Consider the following 18,078-nt stretch of genomic DNA (forward strand, 5'->3'; position numbering starts at 1 on the left):
TATATCATCTTCTTTCCTTTTTTTGGAAATGTTGTGAGCCGCCCAGGGAGCTTTGGTCCCGGTATTGTATTGTTCACTGTGCTTTCTAAAACTGTTTTAAACCGTTTATAAATGTTCTCCGTTATATCAGCTTCTTTCCTTTTTTTTGGAAATTTTGTGAACCGCCCAGGGAGCTTTGGTCCCGGTATCGTACTGTTCACTGTGCTTTTATAAACTGTTTTAAAGCACTTATAAATGTTCTCTGTTATTTCATATCAGCTTCTTTCCTTTTTTTTGGACATTTCGATGAACCGCCCAGAGAGCTCTGTTCCCGGTATCGCTTTTAAAAACTGTTTGAAAGCACTTATAAATGTTCTCTGTTATTTCATATCAGCTTCTTTCCTTTTTTTTGGACATTTTGGAGAACCGCCCAGAATGCTCTGGTCCTGGTATCGTACTGTTCACTGTGCTTTTTAAAGCTGTTCGAAACCATTTGTACATTTCCTCCGTTATTTCACATCATTTTCTTTCCTTCTTTTGGACATTTTTGTGAACCGCCCAGAGAGCTCTGGTCCCGATATCATACCGTTCACTGTGCTTTTTAAAGCTGTTTTAAACCATTTGTACATTTCCTCCTTTATTTCACATCATTTTCTTTCCTTCTTTTGGACATTTTTGTGAACCGCCCAGAGAGCTCTGGTCCCGGTATCGTACTGTTCACTGTGCTTTTTAAAGCTGTTCTAAACCATTTGTACATTTCCTCCGTTATTTCACATCATTTTCTTTCCTTCTTTTGGACATTTTGGTAAGCCGCCCAGAGAGCTCTGGTCCTGGCATCGTACCGCTCACTGTGCTTTTTGAAGCTGTTTTAAACCGTGTGTACATTTCCTCCATTATTTCACATCATTTTCTTTCCTTCTTTTGGACATTTCGGTGAGCCGCCCAGAGAGCTCTGGTCCCGATATCGTACCGTTCACTGTGCTTTTTAAAGCTGTTCTAAACCATTTGTACATTTCCTCTGTTATTTCACATCATTTTCTTTCCTTCTTTTGGACATTTCGGTGAGCCGCCCAGAGAGCTCTGGTCCCGGCATCGTACCGTTCGCTGTGCTTTTAAAAACTGTTTTAAAGCACTGATAAATGTTCTCCATTATTTCATATCAGCTTCTTTCCTTTCCTTTTTTTTTTTGGACATTTCGGTGAGCCGCCCAGAGAGCTCTGGTCCCGGCATCGTACCATTCGCTGTGCTTTTAAAAACTGTTTTAAAGCACTGATAAATGTTCTCCGTTATTTCATATCAGCTTCTTTCCTTTCCTTTTTTTTTTGGACATTTCGGTGAGCCGCCCAGAGAGCTCTGGTCCTGGCATCGTACCGTTTGCTGTGCTTTTAAAAACTGTTTTAAAGCACTGATAAATGTTCTCCGTTATTTCATATCAGCTTCTTTCCTTTCCTTTTTTTTTTGGACATTTCGGTGAGCCGCCCAGAGAGCTCTGGTCCTGGCATCGTACCGTTTGCTGTGCTTTTAAAAACTGTTTTAAAGCACTGATAAATGTTCTCCGTTATTTCATATCAGCTTCTTTCCTTTCCTTTTTTTTTTTGGGACATTTCGGTGAGCCGCCCAGAGAGCTCTGGTCCCGGCATCGTACCATTCGCTGTGCTTTTAAAAACCGTTTTAAAGCACTGATAAATGTTCTCCGTTATTTCATATCAGCTTCTTTCCTTTCCTTTTTTTTTTTTTGGACATTTCGGTGAGCCGCCCAGAGAGCTCTGGTCCCGGCATCGTACCATTCGCTGTGCTTTTAAAAACCGTTTTAAAGCACTGATAAATGTTCTCCGTTATTTCATATCAGCTTCTTTCCTTTCTTTTCCTTTCCTTTTTTTTTTTGGACATTTCGGTGAGCCGCCCAGAGAGCTCTGGTCCCGGCATCGTCCCGCTCGCTCGCTGTGCTTTTTGAAGCTGTTTTAACCCGTGTGTACATTTCCTCCCGTTACTTCGCATCATCTGCTTTCCTTCTGTTGGCCGTTTTCGGGAGCCGCCCAGAGAGCTTCGGCCACGGGGCGGGACAGAAACGAAATACGTGACAGGAAATAAATAAGCCGGGATGGCGATGGCCACGGGAAGAGCCACCATCTCCTCGCGGGCAACCGCGAGCGCCGCACCGCCCTGAGGAGGAGCCTTCCTCTCAGGTGGCGGCGGTGGCGGCGGCGGCGGCGGCTCCTCCCCCTCCGGCGGCGGCACGTGCCCCTCCCCCTCCCCCTCCCCCTCCCCCTCCCCCTCGGCGCCCCGCGGCTGCTCCGCTCGCCTCGTCCACACGCGTCGCCGAGCGCGGCCTCCCGCCGCGAGCGCTCTCTGGGCGGCGCCGCTTGTTTCCCGCCGGGCCGCTTAGGTCGTTGCCCTCCGCTGACTTCCGGCGTTGCCGGGGAGCCGCCGGGAGCGGGGGATGCGGCCGGGCGGCGGGGGCGGCGGGGGCGGCAGCGGCTGGCGGCACGGGCGCGCGGGATGGAGCGGCCGTGAGGGGAAGAAGGACGACGACGAGGACGGGCGGCGGCGGGCGGCGGCGGCGGCGGCGGCGGCGGGCGGGACGGGGGCGAGCGGCGGGCGGCGGTAGCGGCGGCGGCGGCGGCAGCCCCTGGCGGCGGGGCGCCGGCCCCTCGGCCCGCGCCAGCAGCCGCTCTCCGGCGGAGGCAGCCCGCGCAGCGCCGGCCTGCCCTCCTCCGCCTCGCTGCGCGGCCCCGCGGAGCAGCGCCTGCCCCGACCCGCAGCCGTCCTCAACACGGAGGCCCAGGCGCCCCAGCAAGGCGGGGAGGAGGAGGAGGGGGAGGAGGAGAAGGGCGAGGAGGAGGAAAATGAAGCTCCTGAAGCCGGCCTGGGTCAACCACAACGGTGAGCTGCTCTCGGGCGCGGGGCCTCTGAGCGTGTGCAGAGGCCTCCGCCGGGCTCCCCGCAAGGGGCCGGGAGGCTGAGCTGGAGCGTGCATGCGCGAGAGCGCGCCCCTGCTCGCTTGGGGGGGTTGCTTTCAGGCCCTGGAGAAGCTCTGGGGGCGGCTCTGGGCATGTGCGCAGCCCTCAGTCGGGTTCCAGGGACGTCTCCCAAGCATGTGCAGAGGCCTCCGCCGGGCTCCCCGCAAGGGGCAGGGAGGCTGAGCTGGAGCGTGCATGCGCGAGAGCGCGCCCCTGCTCGCTTGGGGGGGTTGCTTTCAGGCCCTGGAGAAGCTCTGGGGGCGGCTCTGGGCATGTGCGCAGCCCTCAGTCGGGTTCCAGGGACGTCTCCCAAGCATGTGCAGAGGCCTCCGCCGGGCTCCCCGCAAGGGGCAGGGAGGCTGAGCTGGAGCGTGCATGCGCGAGAGAGTGCCCCTGCTCGCTTGGGGGGTTTGCTTTCAGGCCCTGGAGAAGCTCTGGGGGCGGTTCTGGGCATGTGCAGGGGCCTCCGCCAGGTTCCCCAGAAAGGGAAGGGAGGCTGAGCGGGAGTGTGCATATGCAGAGTGCACCCTTATTCATTTGGGCTTTTTGCTCTCAGGCCTTGGGGAAGCCCTGGAGGCAGCTCTGGGCATGTGCACAGCCCTCAGTTGGGTTCTAGGGGTGTCTCTGAGTATGTGCAGAGGCCTCCGCCAGGCTCTCCAGAAAGGGGAGGGAGGCTGAGCTGGAGTGTGCATGTGCAGAATGTATCCCTGTTTGTTTGCGGGGGTTGCTCTCAGGCCCTGGAGAAGCTCTAGGGGTGACTGTGGGCATGTGTGTAGTCCTCCAGCAGTTTCCAGGGGTGGCGCTGAGCATGTGCAGAGTGCACCCTTTTATTTCTCCCTCAGGGCATGTAGAGCAGCCTTCCTCAACCTCCTGCTCTCCAGAGGTGTCTGACTGCAGCTCTCAACAGCTGGGAGTTGTAGTCCAACACATCTGAAGGGTGCCCAGCTGGAGAAGGCTGAGGTAGGATTTTTTCCAGGACATGCTCCTGTGAATCTACCTTACATAGGGTCACGCCGTTGGTCTGCCTCTGGATGTCTCTGAGCATTTGTGGAGCATCCCTTTTCTCTGTCGGGCCCTTAAGTAGAGCGGGGGCTCTCTGGGCATATGCAGAGTGCCCCTTCATCCGTGAGGAATCAGTAGCACATACCCCTGCATGCTCGCTGTGTGAAGCAGGTGTAGCTGTTTCCCATGTACAGCCCTATAAAGTTGCCCTACACCAAGTCGCATTGCATTGGGCTGTCTCTGAGGGCCTCTGAGCATATGCAGAAGGCCCCTTGCTTCATTATGCCCACACAGCACATCCCCTCTTCCAACGTGGGGGCGGTTTTAATGCTTCGGTCCTGGGACCCAAGAAATAGAGGGCCACTGAGCATGTCAAGTGTCTGTTCTCTCATTGCTGAAGAGCCACAGGATGTTATCAACCCCCCACCCCCGCAGGCTCACTCATGTTGCAATCCTGAGCACTGCTTGCAGAAGTAAGTTTCATTGAATTCAAAGTGGGACGTACTGCCAGGTTACGTAGAGCGTAGTATTGCTGCTTCAGTGCGAGAGGAGGCAGGTATGGGCTTCGAGGACAGAGTCAGGCCACTTAGACCCATATTGTTTATTCTGATTAGCGGCGGCTCTCCAGTGTTTCAGTTTCAGTACTTTAGGATGTTGGGACTGAGGAAGCAGAGGGCCTCTAAGCATATGCAGAATGCCCCGTTCCTCATCACTGATGAAGATGGGCCGCTTCGTCCTTGTAAAGAAAATTTACATGGGATGTAAGGAAGTGGTTTTATTGGACCGTCTGTGGGTTGATTGGGTTGAGCCGCAAACTTCTGAGTTGCATCAAACTTCAGGTTGGCCTTGGGCCTGGTTTAGCTATTGTTTACCCTCCGTGCACAGAACATGGGGAAAGCCATTACTCCGAAAAGAGGGAGCTTGACAGTTTAAATGCCTCTTACTATGTGCACTACATCCAGAGTAGATAGCAACAGCTACATGCATGGGAGCTACACATTTTGCATGGCTGGCTGGGGAATGCTGGTAGTTGTGGGACTTCTTTCTGTCTAAGAGTGCATAGGATTGCACCTTTAAACTTTATGTTCTTCGCATGCAGCATTGGTGCAAGAAAGGGCTTCTTTGCAGCTGGTACTTGGGGTAAATGACATTTAACTTGGGCTTTCATTCATTTCATTTATTACATTTCTGTACCTCCCACTAGCCAAAGCTCTCTGGGTGGTTTACAAAGATTAAAAACCTAAAAATAAATAATATGAAACCTCCCCATATAGATCCCCCCTTTGGTCTGTGTGCCCTCATTTATTCAGTGTGGAGATACTCCTGCATTTGAAGAGACAGGGGCGAGTAATTTAGCTGCTCAACTGTCCACTCCACCCACCATGTATTGCAAAAGTTCACCTGGATGCTGTATCACTTACCTGTCTCAGAAATATCACCTTACCTGATGGTTTGCAGGGACATGCTGGTGCACTATTTGGTGTTTAGGATGGTTTATAACCCCTTTAGAGTAGGACAGAAGGTGTATCGATGTGTATGTCTAAAATGACTCCAGTTCCATCACTGACTATTCTACTAAATGCTGGATAGAGTGAATTTACTTGACCCTTTCTGAATACTTAAATGGTTCTTGAAAATAATTTAGTGCAAACGTGGTGGCCTTTCAGACAAATTTATTTAATGCTCCTCCAGTTGAAAGGTATTTGGAAACTTTATTATAGACGTTGATACAGTCCCCAAGAAAAGGATGAGTTGTGGGGCAAAGTGTACTATGGACTACTGAGAGGAAAACAGACTTGTGCCCAGAATGCAGAAATTGGCATCACCTTTCTGTCCTGCTTGTGGCTTCCCAGTGGCATCTGGTTGGCCACTGTGGCAAACAGGATGTGAAATTAGATGGACCTTAGGTCTGATCTGGCATGGCTCTTCTCATATTTTGTATTGCCCCCTGTAGCATTATGACTAAAGCTTTGTTGCTTGTGGGTTTTGAAAGAGGCAGACACAGTTGCTGATGCTGAACATAACTTATTAATAATGCTAAGAACATAGACATTATCAGTATCTTATCTGAATCATCTGTTGTTTTGCCCCTTTCAGAAGTAACAAAGATTTCATAGTTTCCAAATGGCAAAGATGTAACAATTCCGAAGATGGATTGGTAAATGTAGATGTTTTAGCCAATGACAAATGATCAATGAAAGAAAGAAAAACGATACAATTTCAACACATTAGACATAGACTGTGTTCTTGCTGCTAAAAACATTTCTAGTTTGGAGAGAGAGAGACTTCATTTTTTAATATACTAGCATGGCTTTTTAAAATGTTTTTGAAATATCAAGATGTATTTATTTAGTGCATTTCTATCTCGCCTTCCTTCCATCAAGGAGCTCAAGGTGATGTGGATAGTGTTCCTAGGCAGTGGTCTATCCAGACGCTGCCCAGACCCAGACTTGCTTAGTGTCAGCTAGGTTGCTGCATCATGCGCCTTCAGACTGTGCACTGGGGGCCCAGGTATGAGATGAAGATAATAAATGTGAGTTTGAAACACCTCCTTTTAGCAGTGACCTTCCATATGCAGTTGTGTTACAGATAAGAGGAGAAAAGGCAACAAGGTTGCAGGTGGGTGAAAGGGCCACTACTTATTTGTGGACTGGCAATAGCCCTGTCCTCAGACACAGTGGTCCTCGGTGACCTGGTTCACACAACACGACAAGCCAGAGTATGGGTTGAAGCGTGGGTTGTTGTTGAGTCGTGGGTTGTTGTGTCGTGTCTACCCAACAGTGCTAACAAACCATGGCTTGTTAACCAAAAACAACCCACAGTTCATAACCCAACAACAAATCATGGGTTCTCTTTGTGGATTTGTGTGGTTAACAAATCATGGCTTGTTAGTGCAGCTGGGTTCACACAACACAACAACCGTCAATTCAGCAATAATTCATGGTTATTCACAATCCACACTCAGCCCTTACTCAATCCATACTCTGGCTTGTCATGTTGTGTGAACCCAGTTGGTGAGTGCAGCCATGCAACATGCAAGGCAACCCCACATGTGGCTTTCTCCTGATTGCTGGTCTTTAAAAATCAGTCACTCATGCACTTGTCACTGTTAGAGCAGATCTGACTGCTCTAACAGATTTTACGTGGGGCTGCCCTTGAAAACAGTCCAGATGTTTCTCTTGGTTCAAACTGCAACTTCCAGACTACAGAGTGGACTCAGTTCATACTATCAGTTCATACTATACCAGCTTAATACCAGTTTGTCCTCAATTTAAGGTGCTTGTTTTGAACTTTAAACATTCTGGGCCAGAACATCTCACTTCCCTCAATACGAGCCTGTCCAACAAGTTTGTTAATCTTCCGAGGCCCTGTTTTAGGTCTTCCATCGTTGGAAATACAGCAAGTGCTACCAAAGATGGGGCCTCTCTAGCTGTGGTGCCCAGTACATGAAACGGCCTCCCAAGGGAGGTCTGCCTGGCTCTATCACTGCCCTCTCTTAGATGGGTGGTGAAGATAATTTTATATCAGTAATGCTTCATAAATTGCCATCCTTAGATTGTTTAATACTGCTACTGCCTTCTACTCTATTACTTCTCTTAAAGAGTGCTGTTCTGTTTTCAGTTCTAATATCATTGTATATTTTGTTTTGATTGTTAGCCACCTTGAATATTTGTTAGAAAGGTGGGATATGAATGCTGGAAGTAAATAAAAATAAATACAAGTCGATGGAAGAGGCACTGGTCCGTTGACTTATATGATGAAAGGAGAGGGTTCTGATGTCATGGAAACTAGGAGTGGCAGCCACATTTGTTCTCATCTCCAGAACATTGTGCTCTCATGGTGGTGATGGGGGAATGTACATCATCAATAATTCTGTATCTTTGGTTGCAGCCACCTCTTACTGTGTCTGTCACCTTTCCACATCTTGCCAAGTTGTTCCATCTTGTACCATTTGCCCTTTTTCCCCTCCGTGACTCATTTGCATCAAAAGTCTTATGTGCCTTTAAGATATTGTTCCTTAGCAGTCAAAGGGTTTGTCTGCATTTCTGTTCCTCACAGGTCAGACTTACTTGATGTTGCTCCACATCAGGGGTGCAGAGCCACTGGCCCACTTGTGTTCACAATCCAGCCCTCCAGGGTTTTCCAGAAGCCCCCCTTTTCCCCAATCCCCAATCCTTTTGTGGCTTCCTAGCTTTTGTGCAGTCTCCCCCCCCCCCCCCGATTCTAAAAGGTTGAAATGCCTCTCCTAAGGCTTAGTTATTGGCAGGAAGAGCTTTAAACTAAAATATGCCAGGGGTTTTTATTTTGGCCCCACCCTGTTTGTCTTTGACCCCACCCACCATTGGAATGCAGCCCCTGACAGCTTCCCCAAAATTGGATTTGGCCCGCAGGCTGAACAAGGTTCAGCGCCCCTGCTCTCTACAGCAAAGGTAGGCAGAAGGCCACTGACCAGTGGTTCGTGGGCCATCTGTGGCTTGCTTTATGTTTGGGGGGGGTGCAGATAAAGATGGGCAGGGTGGATCTTGGTCTGATGCTCTTAAACAAGAGGGCATATTCAAAATCGACTTAACCGTGCAACTGATTAAGTGGACTCTAGTGCACCGAAGCTGCTGTTCATTGTTTTGTTGCTTGTATGGCGCCGTACATATACATGGTACTTCTCAAAGAATGAGAAGGAGGGATTGGTGGGAAATTCTGGACAGAGAAAAGGAAGAACTTCTTCACACAGCGCAGAGTTAAACTATGGAATTTCCTACCACTAGATGTGGTGATGACCGTCAACTTGGATGGCTTTAAAAAGGGGTTGGACAAATTCATGGAGGAGAAGGCTGTCAGTGGCTGCTAGTCCTGATGGCCGTATGGTACCTCCAGTATCAGAGGCAGTATGCCTCTGTACACCAGTTGCTGGGCAACATGGGCAGGAGTGTACTTGTAGATTTCCCGTGGGCAGCTGGTTGGCCACTGTGTGAACAGAGTGCTGGACTAGAGGGGCCTTGGCCTGACCCTGCATGGCTCTTCATATGTTCTTAGAGGACAGATTCCTGCCCCAAATGATTTACAATCTAGAAAAATGATGCAAGGAGACAACAGAGGAAGGGGACGCATAATGCCACCGTAGATCTTTTAGTTCAAAGTGTCATGAGACTCTGTCTTTGTTTTAAGACAGATTAGTTATGCCATAAGTGCTAAGAGATCCTGAGGATGCAATCTTGTTTTATACACTTGAAGCACATTGGTGGACCATGGGATTAAAAACAAAAAGTAGACCACCCAGGCTGAAAGTTTTGCTTTCATAGTGTTCTTTTGTCTTCTTGCTCTATAGGACCCCCTTTTGTATCTGCTAATCTACTTTTAATTGTAGAATGATATAGAAGCCCTGTGTTTACACAGTAGTGGATTACTCTGTTCCAGAAAAGTTGTTCATAGGATTTGCTGGTGGCTTTTCTTATCTTACTCCAGTGGTGGGAGTTGGGCTTGCTGGCCTTCATCACCCTTTTCATTATTAATTTTTGTGCAAAATACACACGTGTTGACAAGTAGCAATTCTGTTAAATGGCCAAGGGGAGAGTCAGGTCAAGAAAAGGAATGCATGGGTTTGCAACCAGTTACTGTGCCTGGCAGAATGAGCAACTGGCATACATCCAGTTGTATGCCAATGTATACTACTGTACACTATAATAGCAGAAGGCTAGTTTGAGCAGTGTTTGTGTATTTGCCTCTGTGTGTGTTCATCTCCCATATACACCTGCCTGGATCCTAAGATTGTCTTCAGTGGTCCTTCTCTGGAAGCCCCTGCCAAAGGAAGTGAGGTGGGTGGCTACTAAGAAGAGGGCCTTTTTTGTTGTGGCACCCTGGTTGGGGATTGACCTTCCCAGAGAGGCTTGCCTGGCACCTACATCGTTCTCTTTTCAGTGGCAGGTGAAGACCTTTTTATTTTCCCAGGCACTTTAGTTTTTCAGTTTCTGTTTTAAATCTGGTACTATATTTTAAATCTTTGCACTGCTTCTAGGTTCTGTTTGGTTATTTTTTATTTTATACTGTAGTTTTAAACTTTTATATTTCATTTCATTTTATTGTATTGTATTTTATGGTTTTAATTGTTGTGAACTGCCCAGAGAGCTTCAGCTATTGGGCAATATAGAAATGTAATAAATAAAAAATGTTGTTACTAAGACTTGTGTACTTACACTGTAAAGTGAACGCAAAGATTTAAACTGGATTGACTGTGCTGGTGGAAGTGGACTTCCCCGCCCCCCTCCTTCCCATGGCAGCCCCTCCAGTCCCCAGGAAGCACTAGACACAGAGTCAGGAGAATCTGCTGAATGGAGTGAGCTGTGGAGTGGGGGGAGAGGGTGGATCTCCAAAAATCTGGAGGAGACCTTCTGTGAACAGACCTCTTCCCCTTGCAGGAGGCAGATCCTGCATCCAACCCACTATGTCCATAATAATAATGTCATCATTGCACACTGGACTAATGAAGAAGCTTGTTTGGAGGGTGGGGAGGCTCTGGGAACACCTTAATTAATGTAGGTGAAGAAAGGAAAACATGTTTCAAGGAAGTATTCACAATTACTTGCATCAGTCTGCTTTTGATGGGTAGTTTTTTCTGCCAGTGCTGTTTGCCATACCCTAGAAAACCATTCCTGAACTGTATGACCTGTTGGATTTTTCCAGTGCCTGGCAGGTTGAGGGAGGGAACTTGGTAATTGTGAAAATAATGTAACGGAAAGCCATAGTATTTTGGAATGTATGCCTTGGGGCAGTTGATCTTGATTTCAGGGGAGGACGAGAGAGTCAAGGTCAGTTCCTGCAGCACAAAATACTTTTGTGGTTGGTACTTGTGGAGTGTTTGTGTGCGTGTGCACACGCCTTTGGGCTACATCACTGTGGCTTGGATTGTAACAGCATTTTGGCCAAGCTGCACAAAGCAAGCTGTCATTAGGGGAAATTACTAAAACTAGGCAACTTGTTCGTAAGAATGCTACTTGCAGGGTATTTGGCTACCAGAGCTTATTGTAAAATGGCAGTAGGAAATGAGGGTGTACATTAGTCTTTATCCAGTGATCATACCTCTCAACTGCTTTAGTAAAAAAATGAGATGGAAGTCCTATACATTAAGTGGTATTAGAGGCTTATAGCACTTTCCCCTAAGTATTCAAATACTAGGTTCATGCTGGGGATACCTTCAACAGAGAGAGATGCTTTGAGGTGTGTAAATGTTCTACTAGATGCATGTAGGTTTAAATGTAAGCAACAGAGTTGTGTCTAATTTGAATGTTTCACTTGCATGCCCTTGATATAATTTGTGTCTTGTGTGCATCAGTATAAATGTGTAGGATTGCATCCTAAATGTCTTACATCTGAATCTTCAGAATTCCCTTTTCCCCCAAGCAATTCTCCATATTCAGGACGTTTAGAAGTCATTTAACTTGTCTGCTTCAATATAAGGACTGTGCTCAAAGAAAAATACCACAACTAGCAACAAAACCAGATGCAGAATAAAAAAAATATTATGATAGTGTTTGTTTATAATAAACACCGTGACCTTTCCAATTGCCTGAGGGGAAGGTCCTCAAAGAATGATGCTTGTTGCATCTTTGAAATATATTTGTCCTGAGAGAGAACAAAATATTTTCAAGCATATTCAGTCACCTCCTGGAGCTGGGGGGACCTTATAGTCCATCAAAGGCAAAGTCCTGCTACAAGCTAAAAAAAACCTTCCCAAAGCTATTCCATTAGTGTGGGTAGGTTTGCAAATAATGTGTTATGAGAACATGCTGCATGTACTGTTCCTTATCTTACGGTTCCCAGTCACAGTGTTTCATCCTCTGCTCATCTGCTTCTAGATATTCAAACCCTGGGAAAACAAGGCATTCCATAGGATGTCTGAAGCTTCTTTCCCAGACTTCTGCAAGGGGACAGATGATGGCTAACAGTGGGCAATGGATAACACCAGTCCAAAGAATTTCAGGATATTTTGCAAAGATCTCTTACAGTGCAATCCCAACTATGTCTATTCTGAAGAAAGCCTCATTAAGTGGGGCTTCCTCTCAGTTTAGTGGGTATAGGATTGCAGCCTCAAAAACACACATTTAGAAGCATTTGTTGTTATATCCAAGTCTTTAGAGATGCTCCGCCACCGACCAAGCATCAGAAGGCTTTGGAGGACTTTTACATGCAGGCTTCAATATAAGGACTGTCCTCAAAGAAACATGTCAAAATTAGACTAAGTGTTGAATATAATAATGAGCTGATATAAAAGAGCTGAGAATAATGTGACCTCAACCCTTTATGGCTTGGGGCCACAGTATCTAAAGGACAGCCTCTTCCCATATGTTCCTGCCCATGTCCTGAGATCATCATCTAGGCCCTGCTTTGCGTGCCCCCACATACTTAGATTCGGTGGATGGCTACTTATGAGCAGGCCTTCCCTGTGGTGGCCCCCAAATTGTAGAATGCCCATCCTAGAGAGGTCCACCTGGTGCCTACTTGGTTGACTTTTTAGTGCCAGGCAAATACCTTTTTTTTTTATTCTCCCAGGTCTCTAAAAAGAATTTTAACTGCCTCTTACTTTATTATTAATGATTTGTTTAATGCTGCATTTTGAAATGGTCTTTCTCCATGTTTTATCAGCTCAAGGTACACTTCTATGCATGCTGGCTGGGTCATGCTGGGAGTTGTAGGACTTTTTTCTCTCTGAACACACATAGGATTGCGTCCTCAGTTATTTTTCTTTTAAATTATTCTGAATTATTGCTGCTGCTTTTAAAACAATTCTTTTAATGTGTTTTTTCCCATTGGCTTTATTCTTGATTTTATTGTATTTGCTTTCGTTCTCTATGTTACCCTGACAGCATTGGCTATAGGGCGACTCATAAATTGAACGAATGAATAAATAAATACAGTAGCTATTAGGCTATTTGATGGGCTGTGTTTCCCATATGGACTGTATGCATCTTTCTCCCGAGGCTTTGCTCTACTGCCTCTGCCTTCAGAGGTTAGACTCACAAGCCCACAAATGTTACTAGCCTGCTGGGGATGGCGGGGGAGGGCCAGAGCACTCTGTACTTCTTCCACCAGCCTGCGCACTGTCCCGCATGCAATTCCTTGGGCCAGTGTGGACATAACAGTACAAGGAAGCATGCCGGTGCACAGTGCTCAGTCTCTCCCACTTGGCTCCTACTGCCAGCTGGAGCAGCTAAACAAACCAGGAAGTCCGTGGTTTGTAGAGTGCTGGGGTTGGGCACCTTTTCCGCCTGAGGACCAAATTCCATTTCAGGGAAGCTTGGGGAGGGGGGGCGCCTTCCACTGGGGCAGGGCTTAAGGCACAGGGAACGTTGCCAAAATACAAAAAGTACCAGCATACTGTAGCTTAAAGCTCTTACTTCCTGTAACTAAGCTTTAGGAGAGGCATTTCGACTTTTTAGAATGGGGAAAAAAATGCACAAAAGCCAGGAAACCGCCAAATGTTTGGTGGTTAGGAGAAAGGGGGTGGGAACTGAGGAAGGGGCGTGGCCTTCTGGGAACCCTGGGGGGCTGGATTGAGACCCCAGGCCTTAGATTCTCCGGCTTTTTGCTCCTAACAAGCCGGATTCATAGCCAGGGTTTGTTCATCATGTTGGACAAGACTATCAATTGCTACTAGTCCTCACGGCTGTATATTACCTCCAGTATCAGAGGCAGTATGTCTTTTGAGGATGAACACAAGCAGAAGGGCGCAAAATTGTGCTCATGTCCTGCTCGTGGGCTTCCCATTGGGGCATCTGGTTGGCCACTGTGCGAAGAGCATGCTGGTCTACATGGACCTTTGGCTTGATCCAGCAGGGCTGCTCTTACGTTCTTATGGGTTGTTTCCTTTCAGAAAAAGTTAACATCCAACTAAGGCTGCAGTAGCTTTAAAATATTCAGGAGTATCAGACATACTGGAATTTTGCTCCTTTCATATTGGAATTTCAAATGTTTACTCATTTATTTCATCACATTTGAAGGTTTTCCTTTTGTTTTGTTGTTTGACCTTTTAATTTTTTTTTCCCTCCTCAACTGGTCAAATTTCAATGGAGGCCGCAGGTTTCCTTTTCACCTGCCAAGTAGGACAGTCATCAATCCTCATCAGACAGTAGCAAATAGCTTTTGTGGCTTGTTTCAACAGATTATAGAAATAACCCAATTCTCAAAGAAAGAGGGACCCAAGAAGAAAGCAGCTACTGCCAGTTCAAATTTAAATGATTTTTTTTTTATGTGAGCAGGGACCACAGCAGAAGTGACAGATACCTGAACCTTCAGCTCTTTCCTCCAGTGATGTAAATAGTGTTTAATGTTGCACCGAGGCTTCACATTGTGGGAAAGGTAGACAAGTCCAGAGTGGGAAAGGGCAGAGGATCCCCTAGTACTGTTTAAAACCAGTGGTACAGCACCTGCTTTGCATGAAGAAGGTCCCAGGTTTAATCCCTGGTTTCTCCAGGTAGGGCTAGGAAAGAATCCTGGTTGAAACCCTGAAGAGCTGCTGCCAGTCAATGTTGACAATACTGGGCTAGATGAACTGATGGTTGGACTCAGTGGCCTGGTTTGCACAATCACCACAGCCCACCATGGGTTATTTCAGCCATGGTGGATTGCAGCACATGCCAGCCGCCATTTTGAACATTCAAGTGGAGAGGGGTTGCCATGGTTTCTTGTATTGTCCAAACCCTGGTGGAAGGGGTTGTTTGAAGGTTAAATAACCCTACAACGGACCATGGGTTACCTGGAGATGTGGTGGGGATTGAACCTGGGTCCTTCTGCATGCAAAGTATGTGCTCTACCACTGAGCTATGACCCTTCCCTTCTTAATTGATGCTTAGCACAGGGGGTCTCAGTACCATCAGGGGGTCTCAGTACCATAAACTATGCTTATTTGAATGTATGCCCTGCTGGGTCCTAAAGATGGGGGAAAGCATGATATGTTTTTGTATTGCTGTTTTTAAAAATAAGATGAAGCTGAGCATTGTGATCAGGGCAACATTGCATCCCAGTCAGATGCTGAAATGATTACAGTTTTCAGAATGAATGTAAGACGCAGCCCCCAGTTGTGCCAGCTTGCTGGTGGCTTGGACTGCACTGTAACACGACAGAGCATCAGTTGGTGGCTGGTACCTAAATATCTTTATGTGTAACTTGGTACATCATGGAAAGCGGGCTCTCAGCTCACAAGATTTTGTTCCTCTTACTGTTTTTTTTCAGGCAAGCCTATATTTTCAGTTGACATTCATCCAGACGGGACCAAGTTTGCAACTGGAGGGCAAGGTATGCATGCAGATATATCCTCTTTTGAAAACTCCATATCCAGGTTGATTACAGGTTCTCTGGAAATGAAATAATTGCGATCTTTAAAAATACAGTACTGAATAGGGTAGTAGTAGTTTTGTGTATGTGATTGTTTGCAACACCTGTTGCAGTGGCCTGGTTCGCACATAACGTTAACCCATGGTTTAGTTAACCCAGGGTTTGTTGCATTCCCCAGGGTTTGGGAAGATGATTGAACAAACCATGGTTTGTTTTCCTTTGGGTTGTGTGTTTCCCTCCCCCTTCACCTGCTCCCTCCCTGTATCCCAAATGCCTTTGCAGTGATATAATACTGGCATGTAGAACAGCTGGGTTTGTAAACTTATAACCTTATAACTACCAAACCAGAACAACAACAGAAGCAAAAAGCAGCAGCAGTATAACTGCCCGATCTCCACAGGGATTGTGTAGGCCTTCTACGCGTGAACGCTGCCTGCCATAATGGAGGGTGTTTCGTTAGTTTATAATAAACATGACATTGCTTGGCATAATTTAAAATGTGTGCTTTAGTAACATTCTGTAACGTTTCCTTTATTTCCTTTATAGTGCCAGAGCCACCCTTGTTGTTAATTAAAGCAGTGCTGGTTGCAAAGAACATTGTTGCTGTTTCTGAACAGTGGCATCAGATGACACTTGTTAATGCCCTTAATCCTCTTAAGTCATCCGCTTTTATAATCGGTTTAGCTCCTTGCTGCCGTATGATACTCTGTTATGGCTTTGACTGCATTTGGAACCCAGCCCACAGCTACACCGTCCACAACTGTGTTGACTTATGCGTGTGCAGCCATGGGCTGGACTGCAACCTTTGCTTTGCCTAGGACACTAAGTAGTCTAATATTTGCTAAAGCCAAGGGTGAATTTGCCAAATATGTTTGAATAAAGCCCTAGCTGGATGCCTGTGAGTGAATGCAAAGAGCGCTAAGCCTTTTGCATTTAGTCATCTTCATGTAGATACATTTCATCTTAATCTGTGGAAATAACAATGCTTTTCTCTGAATTGTGTGTTGATTTCTCTCTGCCCTTAGGGCAGGATTCTGGGAAGGTTGTGATATGGAACATGGCTCCTGTCCTCAAAGAGGAAGATGAAAAGAATGAGAATGTACCCAAGATGCTTTGTCAGATGGACAATCATTTAGGTACTGTAAAAAGAATCTTCGGTGCTGGTTTGTCAGTACATGTAAGGACTGATAAAGAGAAACATGGGCTTTAACTGCATATCGCGCTACCCGTACACTATGCTCTACATCTAAGGCCCTCCTCCAGGAGCTTGGAGGATGGCAACAAGGGAGAGGGCCTTCTCGGTGGTGGCCCCCCATTTCTGGAATAATCTCCCTGGTGAGGCCTGCCTAGTGCCAACATTGTCATTGTTTCAGTGCCAGGTTAAAATTGCCTTCTTCTCTGAAGCATTTGGCAGCATATAAGGAGTCTTTTTTATTGTCTCTGGTTGATCATTTTAAATTGTTTTATATATATATATATATATATATATATATGTATGTATGTATGTTGTTGTGTGTGCTATTTGTTTTATGTCATTACGTGAATAGTTTTATACTTTATATAATGTGTTTTAATGGTTTTTTAATTTTTGTGAACCATCCAGAGAGCTTCAGCTGTGGGGCGGTATAGAAATAATAGGGAATGGAATGGAATGGATTATACCGATAGAAAAGCAAGATAAAAATAAATATCTAAATATTGGCCTCGTTCGCACATAGCGACAACCCAGATTATGAGTTGAGCGTCGTTGTTGAATCCTGGGTTGTCGTTACGTGCAAACCCTGCGCTATGGTTTAAGTGTGGGGATGTTAACCACAAACAACCCAGGAAGAGAACCCATGGTTTGTTGCTGGGTTGTGAACTCTGAGTTGTTCATGCTAACAACCCATAGCTAAAGCAGAATGCAGGGTTTGCCCGTAATGACAACCCACGATTCAGCAACAACAACCCACAATTTAATGACAATCCATTCTCAGCCCATACCCAGCCCATACTTTGGGTTGTTGTTACATGCGAATCTTGTTTTTAATGTTCTGGTTTTGGATTTAAATACTCACTTTGTTGGTATAACATATCCCTTAAGATGAGCCTTGTTTGAAATGCATGCACGTTGGGTTTCGTTAACTTTATCTCACTTCCCCTGCCCTCACACACTCATAGTTCTTTCTCCCTTTGTGCTCTTTGATGAACGCAGCCCCTGTTTCCTCACATCCTTGATTAAGCCAACATAGCTTACGATGATTGTCTTTAGTAAGAATTACTTTCTTACTGAAGCTTTTTTTTTTCATGGCAAAAATTTGATCATTTGCTACAGCCGAGGCCAGGTGCATAAGCGCTGCAGAAAGATTAAACTGCCCGTTACCTAAGGTGTACAGAGAACAACAAAGGGTGTGAGATCCCATTCAAAAAATTCCTAGCTCTTCTGTAAATATGGGCTTGTTTTCTGGAGCTGCTTTTTCAGGCATCTTCTGTGCTATTTCTCTTCCACCACTTTTATTGTAGCATGTGTGAACTGTGTGCGATGGTCAAACAACGGCATGTATCTGGCTTCCGGAGGAGATGACAAGCTGATCATGGTTTGGAAGAGAGCTGCGTAAGTGCTTTCCCCCCACCTGCTGAATTTAGCTCTTTGCTTCCCAGAATTGCTCTGGAATCGTTCCCCGTCTCTTATCTCCAGTGTTGTAGACATGCTTTGTAGAGTACAAAGAAAGAGCAATGGCTATAGGCCAGGGGTAAGCAGCACCTATGGGCACCAATGCACCCTTGGGCCCCTTTTTGGCCACTCGTTCAAGTGCCCTGTGCTTCCCACTTAAAA

General features: G+C 46.3%; 1 protein-coding gene across 2 annotated transcripts in view; it reads left to right on the forward strand.

Moving 5' to 3' along the window:
- The first annotated feature begins 2,540 nt into the window (after positions 1–2,540).
- HIRA (histone cell cycle regulator) overlaps positions 2,541–18,078 on the forward strand; it is a 59,042-nt gene continuing 43,504 nt past the window's right edge. For both annotated transcript variants that reach the window (XR_014785801.1, XM_084820364.1), the window contains exons 1-4: positions 2,541–2,862; positions 15,162–15,224; positions 16,289–16,399; positions 17,766–17,856. Coding sequence is in view for 1 of the 2 variants with exons in the window: in XM_084820364.1 (XP_084676490.1) it covers positions 2,826–2,862; positions 15,162–15,224; positions 16,289–16,399; positions 17,766–17,856 (302 nt within the window). In the remaining variant the exon portion in view is untranslated. The remainder of the gene's footprint in view (positions 2,863–15,161; positions 15,225–16,288; positions 16,400–17,765; positions 17,857–18,078) is intronic.

The sequence above is a fragment of the Heloderma suspectum genome, chromosome 13, assembly GCF_057233095.1.
Source record: "Heloderma suspectum isolate Gila_16-S chromosome 13, 16-S_ref, whole genome shotgun sequence".
NCBI classification, from domain to species: domain Eukaryota; kingdom Metazoa; phylum Chordata; class Lepidosauria; order Squamata; family Helodermatidae; genus Heloderma; species Heloderma suspectum.